General features: G+C 53.2%; 1 protein-coding gene across 1 annotated transcript in view; it reads left to right on the top strand.

Moving 5' to 3' along the window:
* HLCS (holocarboxylase synthetase (biotin-(proprionyl-CoA-carboxylase (ATP-hydrolysing)) ligase)) overlaps nt 1-5882 on the top strand; it is a 143621-nt gene extending 137739 nt beyond the window's left edge. The window contains exons 11-12 of the mRNA XM_012730896.1: nt 865-1078; nt 2898-5882. Of these exons, the coding sequence (XP_012586350.1) occupies nt 865-1078; nt 2898-3069 (386 nt within the window). The 3' untranslated portion in view covers nt 3070-5882. The remainder of the gene's footprint in view (nt 1-864; nt 1079-2897) is intronic.
* Nucleotides 5883-8212: the final 2330 nt, after the last annotated feature.

The raw sequence follows: 8212 nt of genomic DNA, 5'->3' as shown, positions 1-8212 counted from the left end.
CGCTGCGCCACCAGGGAGGGCCATGATTTATGTTGTTTTTAATGCAGCTAATCAGTCCTCCCGTTTACACTGACAGTGGCCCAGAACAGTTACCAGAGAACAGGGACTGTAAATCGCATCGCTCCCTCTGACCCAGTATTTTGGGGTTTTTCCTGGACACCCTGAAAGAGATGCGACTGTTGCACTGCTTCTCCGGCGTGGGCGCCTGGCTCACGACCCCTTTGAGGCCGACTCACGGCCCTGTGGGAGGAGAGTCCACACCTCCGAAAGACACCATCCTCTCTGGGTGGGGACGGTGTGTCGCGTAGCAGCAGGGACGGGCCTGTTGGGACCTCACTGCTGGCTGCTCACTGGCCCGCAGCCTTGGTGGGGAGCCCTGGGCCCGCCGGGCCCTGGCCAGGAGCGGAGCCCAGCCTGACCTTTGCAGCCGCTGCCGTTGCGCCCCCCCCCCTCGGCAAGCAGGGCCTGGGTCTCTGAATCCGGCCTCTGCTCCTTAGCTCCGTCCGGTGGCCTCCCCGACTCCCCGCGAGCTCGGGGGTGCGCCTGGAACACAGGGCACGGTTCCTGCAGAAGCCACCACTGGTGTCTCACCCCTGGCTCCTCACGAACCCGGCGAGGCCTATGTTTTCTGACCCCAGTCACTTCCCCACCTTACGGGGCGGCCTCAGTTTGAACCAGAGTAGGGAAGCAAGGATGGAAGGTGGGCTTCAGAGAGGCCGTCTGCGTGGCCAGAGACCGGACAGCCGAGATAAGGAAAGGAGCAGCGAGCAGTGGCCACCGTGGCCGGCTCCTGGCGGCCGAGGGCTCGGCCTTCTCCAGGTGGAACTGCTGCTGGCTTTCAGTGTCCGCTTTGTTTTTGTCCAGGCTGCGGATTCAACGTGACCAACAGTAACCCCACCATCTGCATCAACGACCTGGTCTCGGAGCATAACAAGCAGCAGGGGACCGACCTGCCGCCCCTGCGGACCGACTGCCTCCTGGCCAGGGCCGTGACCCAGCTGGAGAGGCTCATCGACTCGTTCCAGGACAGGGGGCCGGACGGCATCCTTCCGCTTTACTATAAGTACTGGGTGCACAGGTCAGTGCCGCCAGCCGCGTTCTCTCCAGATTCATACTAAGTAGCCCAGGGTCTGAAAGTGAGAAGCTAAGCGCTGGTCTCCATCATTCTTTTTTGGTGGTGAGCAAGTTAGCATGCCTCCCCGTGCCTCCTGGTGCTGGGCGGGGGGGTCCCGGCATCAGCACAGGGGCTCCCCGAGGGTCTGAACTGGGCCTGGCTCTGAGGACATAAACGGTGTTCTCTGCGGCACGTTCTAGACGACAGTTGTCCTCAAAGTGAGGCTCCAAGCACAGCGGCTGCCCCGCCTGGGAGCGTCGTAAGATGCAGCACCCGGCCCGCCTAGAGGGCCTGCGTTTGTGTTTTAGCAAATATTCCAGCGATGCTCACGTGTCTGCAGCCGGTACCCACAGGCCTTGGCCCTCCACCAATAGCAATGACTTAAACCAGAGAAGTGGGGATGGTCAAGGATGAGAGCAGAACAGAGGGACAGGCAGTTAGTGCGGTGTGGACCCCTCACTAGGTCCCGATGGGAGGAGAGTGAAAGCCACAAAGGACATGGACAGACAGTGGAGGGACTTGGGCTAAGCTGTGGACGGCTCACAGCTTGGTGGGGGCTGGGTTGGGCCCTGCAGGAGGTGGCTCTTACCCCTAGGAGGCCACGCTGACGCTCTGCCATGTCAAGGGCCAGATGCTGACGCCGCCCTTAGGTTCAACTACCAGCACAGGAAGGGGGAGCTGGAGGCCAGAGCAGATAGAGCGCGGGTACAGGAGCAGCTTCCGTCACTGTGAGGATAAGCCAAGGGGAGCGTGGTGCTTCCTTGCACTGTTTTTTCAACTTTTCTGTATTTCTTCAAAATAAAATGGGGGGATGAGTCGATCCTTTTAAAGCTGTTCCCCAGGAGGGAACTCAGCAGGTCCGTTTGGAGAGTCATCAGAACGAATCAGTGGTAGAATCCGAACGCATTTCTCTTTTACGTGGCCGCCCAGCTTTGTTTCAGAGGAGAAAACTTTTTCGGCTCCGGCAGGAACAGGCCCATTTCAGGCAAAATCCTGGACAACGGCTCAGTGTTTCCCGAAAGTGTCAGAGGATGGGGGAAGGGCACAAACCGTCCTCCTGGGCGGGCAGGACGGGGTGGACAGACTCCCAGCTTGGCCCGGGCCTTTGTTGCCCGGGTCCTGCGAGAAAGCACGTTCCCTCCAGCCCGCCCGTGGGTTGAGGCCTCACCCATCGGGGCCCTGTCACCTGGCCCGCCGGCTGGCCAGTCTCAGCCAGAGTCAGGTTCCTCCTGCGGAGTTCTGGTCACAGAACATCCCCAAGCAGCTGATGACCCCAAATTTCTGATGTTCAACCATTGTTGAGCCGATGCTGAGCGCGGAGCCTTTCCCTTGAGAATTTCCTCCCCTCGGGGGCTACACTCTGCTAGCTGCCTGCCCCTTGCTTCTTTCATCCCTGACATGTCCGTTATTCTTTGTCCTCACACAGTGGCTGGAGCCACTTTCAGCGGCTCAGGGCTCCAGGGGTCCCCACTCTAGCAAACAGGCACTTGCCCTGGCGGAATCCTGCACCGACGCAGTGAGTCTCCGCCGACACCCCAGCCGGAGCCCTGCCCGGGAGTCGGCTTGCTTCCCTCACCCACTTCACAGCACTGGCCCGTAGGCCGCTGTTCAAGGACCTGCTGTAGTGAGGAAGCCGGGCGGCGGCCAGGCGTGTGTCGGCCGGTCCCGCGCCCCTGCAGCCCCGCAGCCCCCGGCCCCTGGGCCCCGAGGACGGGCACTGACCTGTCCACCTCGAGTCCTGTGTGACGACGTGTGGTCACCATGTGTTTTTTTTCTGTTTCAGCGCTCAGCGGGTCCGGCTGGGCGGGGTCGAGGGGCCAGAGGTGTCCGTGGTCGGCCTGGACGACTCGGGGTACCTGCAGGTTCACCAGGAGGGCGGCAAGGTGGAGACGGTGCACCCGGACGGGAACTCCTTCGACATGCTCAGGAACCTCATTATCCCCAAGCAGCGCTAGGCTCGGGGTGCGGGGTGGGTTGGGACAGACCCCGGATCCAGCCCACACGTCTGTAGAAGCAGCTGGGAGTGAGTGCAGGTGGATTTTTACTCCCTGCCGGCAAGAGTCTGTCCATCTCTTCGTTTGCTTCTGTCTGGGGTCATCTCGGTGTTGGAAGATTTTCTCCGTGGAGGGCTGGCGCTTGGCACTAGGCGTGAGCGAGTCGGCTTCCTTCTTGGGCCTGCAGGTGTGTTGCGGGTTCTCCTCCTGCCCGAAATGTTTGCCTGTGGAAGCAGCGGTGGAATCATTCAAACTACTTTTCCAGCAGTAGAAGCCTTTATCCCTAGACTAAGACAAGTACAGCAAATGACCTGTGGGACCCAGGCCAGTATGCCATTTCGCGCCCGTTTCGATGCAGCAGGGAGGGGGTTTCCTGTGGGCCATATGCTGGCACTTCGCAGATGTTTTAATTTTTGTGAGTGAAGCAAAGAGAAAGTGACTTACGTTAAGGGCCCTTCCAGGTCTGGCGCTTGGCGGCTCAGTGCCATTAAGGCCACAGCTGCAGGGACATGTCCCCCCTCCCCCCCCCACCGCGGTACGGTGACTGGGGGACCTTGTGGAGGAAACCAGCTAATGAAGTTGACATTATTTTAAAAGCGCTCCCTTCTTATGTAACATTGCACATTCTGGGGTGTTGGTGAAGCCTTGCTGGGATGGAGGGTGCTGGCCTGGGCTGTGCCCCGTGGGGCTGTAGGCCCCCTCGCCTACTCTTCCACAGAGACCGGACCTTCAGGCCCGTTCCAGGCTTGCTTTGAAATGTGGGGTGCGAGAATGCAGTACAGTTCTGGTATTTCACTGTAAACCATACTTTTCGGCCCCCTTTTTTCTGTATTGCCACAAAAAAATTGTTACTGATCTATAATGCCACCATTGGCCATGCTGTGTGCGCACCCGAGCGTGTGAAGCCTTGGAAGATGTTCAAATCTGATGCCCTAAAATCTCCCTGAAGAACAAAAGGAAGGAAGCCTTTGATGTGCACATGCTCGGTCCAGATGTCCGTGCGCTTCCCACGGCACTCCTGTCTCTGGAACTGGGGAACCACACTGCTCCTCGGCCTTAAAAGACCCGTTTTTGTCCACTTTTCTCTCTTCTTGCCAGTTCCAACTGAAATCAATGGAAAAAAATCTCCCCAAGCTCTCAGCTTTGAACAGAACCCCCTCAGTGCACCCAGCCCCCTCTTTAGCCAGCCCTCACCCGTCTGGCTCATTCCAGAAACTTGTGGTTTTCAGTATAAATTCTGTCTACCTTAAGCCAAGCACACAGCGCCCCATAGGAAGGAAAAAAATAACATGTTTAGTTAAGTATACTAGTCCAATATGTGTTTTTTGGAAATGAAACTTTAAAAGAACTTCAAAAGCAATTTTTGCAAATAAGGCTTCAATGAGAATTAGTTTTCTCAGAAAAAAAAAAAAAGTATCTCCTAAATACTCAAGTCTTCATTGGGAATTAGTGGCAGGTTTACATAAATGTCCACATCACCCCCAAATTACGAAATGGACTCCCCCTCGACAGGGCGTCTGCAAAATATCACCAGGAAGAACCATCTCCCGCAAATGTCGCAAGTTTCATTTCTCAAACTTTGCAATATAAAGCAAGTCATCGCTCAGAACTGCCATCATTGCTTTCTGAGGCTCTTTGGGGGTGGGGGGTTATTTAATGAAAAACATGCTATGTTTTGTTTTAAGCCGAAGCCCTATTCTAGACAGTTCTCCTTTGGGGGAAAATGTTATCATTTAATTTCCTTTTGGTAAATTAAAACTAATGAGGTGTGGCTGTGTCACAGCGGACGGCAATGTTGGGGTGTATCGCTCTGCTCTGCGCTTCTAAGACTCTTCTTCCTAGTCCCGACACCCAGTGGTCCCGAGCAAGACAAAACAAACCTGAAGCTGATGCTGCATTTTTCATCAACCTGATTTTTGCTTCTGATGAACCAAAGACGTTTAAAATTCTGCTTCCTATAGAGCAGCTGGAGAAAGGCATTTTACCTGTGGCTGTTAGCATTAGGGCAACCTTTCTGTTTGTCATAGATCTGGGACATTTATGTGCCCAGAAATCTGTGATCGAGGATCTTTAAAGTCTTAACAGAAGCTTTGCATTTTCTTCTCCATCTGGAGACCCAACAAACTCAGGATTGACGTGTGCTGTTGGGGCGCTGAACTGTCTCCAGTTTCGAGGCTATGCGTTGAGAATCTGTAGGGTTCTATAGAAGACAAGGCATCCTCCCTTCTGGTATGGTAGCATACTACAGAGGAACTCAAGGGGAGGTGAACCCTGAAATAGGGCACAGCGATGTCTGGGCTTGGCAGGATGGGATCCCTGCTCAGCAGAGCTCCCTGGCGCGGGGATACCCTGGCAGCTGTCAGAGGGGTGGTCAGAGCAGGAAGAATTTGGGTCCAGCATAAGAGAGCGGGGTTTGCTGGTCTGTGGTTGATTGTGCCTGATGTGGGAGCAAGTGGCTCAACGGGTAGGGTACACAGGCCAGGTGGGGGTTGCGGGCAGCCCCCCTGCCCACCCTCGCGTCTTGGGGCCAGGAGACAAGCCCGCCTCACCCAGCAGTGTAGAATGAAAGGGAGACATTTCAGGCTTGCGTCCTGCTGACCTGCTGGCTTAATAGGCAGAAAATGGAGAAAGCTTTTTCCTGGATAATGACTATGCATATTTGAAATAAAAGTGTAAACCTTTGCATTTTTAGCTTTTCAAGGAATTGTCTCTGAAAAGTATTTTAAACCAATGCCTATAAAAGCAAGTTTACCAAAATAAACTTTAAGACTTTCTGTAGAGTTCGGATTCATTGTTTTTTTTTTTTTTACAGGTTTCAATTTTAAAAATAGGCAACCCTTTTTGGTTACAGTATTTTTATTCATATTCAAACATTTTTACAGAATAGTTTTACATAGTAAAGAGTATGTATGTATTTGTAATGACTAGGAAGCTTTTGAGCGGATGTATTTTTGACAAAGGTACTATGTGTCACAGAAAAGAGAAATCTTACTTCCCCTGAAAGTTATAGAAAACCCCAAAGTAAAAACCCTTTTAACTGAGGTGAGAAAGCATTGTAATGAAGAGTTTAATGTGATTTTTTTTAATTTGAAAATAAATTTAATGTTACAACAAGTTGTAAGAACAGAGTGGGGTCTTGTAGAATCTGTTTGAATTTTGCCTTGACAGTTTCCTTCCCGCCCCCCCCAATTTTAACTGATACATCATAGACAAGTTTAGGAGCAGCCGGGAAACGCATTTCAGATAATCCAGGAGCTGGAGTCAAATTCTCAGCTATTGTAATTTTACGGTGTTTGAAAATGTCCTTTTGATTCCTTTTTATCCACCCCGCCCCAATGACTCTGATCTGCTACAGTAGACTGGAGGGGACTCCATGGACTCTTCACGCTAGAAACCCCTGCCACCGGTAGGGTCCACTGGAGGAGGGCAGGCTGGACAAGACTTGGAAAAGGACAAGAGGTTGGGGGAGACAGGAAATACAGCGCCCTGCTCACTTCTCTACACAGGTGGCTCTTGCAAAAGGACTTCCTTGGGCACGAAGGAATTCCCTCCCTGTCTGCAACTGGGCTGGCCTCTCAAAGCCATTCGATCTGGCCTTTCTGTCAACCTGTTAGGCATGGCTTTCTACTCTTTTTGTGAAAGGCAGGCGTTTTAAGGAAAATTCTTCCTCTCCCCCTGCAGGAGCCTCACAGATGTCAAGACTCTAGACCCCCAGCTCAGATGTGCCAGGGTCTTAATGATCGAGGGAACGGCACTGGGTTACTTACGGGCTGTCGCCTAGGAAGCAACTTCCAGACACACTTGGTTGGACTCGGCCTGTGCACGCCTCAGCCTTTGTCACCCAGCAGGGCCTTCTGAGCAGTAACCTTTGCTGGCCACCTGCTCTGAACACCTTGGTGATGTGTGGTCATTAAGTCCAGCTCCCAGGGAGTCACAACAAAGGACACGAAAGCGTTTTGTGGTACTTTATTGAAAAATGTCAGGTGATACTCATCAAGCCTGCACCTTCCATCATGGTTGGATCACAGTCACATGAGCATAAAAAATAAAGGCCAGGCACAGGTCAGGGGGCGTCCTGAGGGGCAGCCGAGCCAGGGAAGGGCCCTTTCCCTGCCTGACGGGCCCCTGGGGGGCCCCACGCCTGACACTAAATTTGCAAATGTTACCTGTCCCCTGAGGCCACTGACCCTGGGGGCAGAAGCAGGTCCTCCGAGCAAGGGGCTGGCCATCGCTTCCCATTTTGAGAAACAATCGGCACGTATGCACTTTGATTCCAGAATGAATTAAGACCTTTGTGGAAAACCTCTTTCCACTCAAAAATGTGGAAAGCGTTTCCTAGAGCAAACCACCTTCCACAGCCGCGGGAAGGTGGCAGGTGACTGCGGAGCCCGTGAGCACACGCAGTTCGCCACCGGCATCGCTTTGGGGCCAGACCGAGATTTCGGGTGGCAAAATCGCCAAGCAGAAAGATGAGATTAAAATTCATGAACGTTTCTTTTTGGAACGGCGCTGGTGCTTTGTAATCGAGAATTTCCTCGCCCTGTGTACACACAGGGCAGGCGCGTGGGGAGTGTTCTTGCTTCTATAAAATGCAAAGTGTGGGCGAAATGTCGTTTTTTGTCACATCCCTCTGGCGGTCTCTTCTTCCACCAGAGGCGGGGCCACCCCCAAGTCTCATATTGCACATGCAATTTAACTACCTTGATTAGCACGACTTGTACCAAACAGGAGGCTAGGGCAGGTCCGCCTGGGTCAGGCGGCTTTGGCCTTGTAGTTAAACTGGGGGAGGGGCGCCGAAACCTTCCACGTGTCACATAAAAGATCTGGCGATCTAGCTAGCTATATAGATAGATATATTTCTTGCATTTCATGCCTATTGAATATACTCTGAAGGTGCTATTCTCTGGGTGAGTTTGGGGTGGAACGCGCCTGTGCATGGATCTGTCAGCACACTTACCTTCACCCCTTGGTCTCTGGCTTGTTGCATTTTGCATTGAAGAAAGGGTTAAAGAAAACAACTTTAAAGGAGACTCATGGGTGACTTCTGTAGACAGGAGCGCGGTCTCTTGGGGTGTGGGGTGGGAGGGGGGCAGCTACGATCATC

This window comes from Condylura cristata, unplaced genomic scaffold (genome assembly GCF_000260355.1).
Source record: "Condylura cristata isolate star-nosed mole 26May11 unplaced genomic scaffold, ConCri1.0 scaffold00003, whole genome shotgun sequence".
NCBI classification, from domain to species: domain Eukaryota; kingdom Metazoa; phylum Chordata; class Mammalia; order Eulipotyphla; family Talpidae; genus Condylura; species Condylura cristata.
This window is presented reverse-complemented; position numbering and strand designations above follow the sequence as displayed.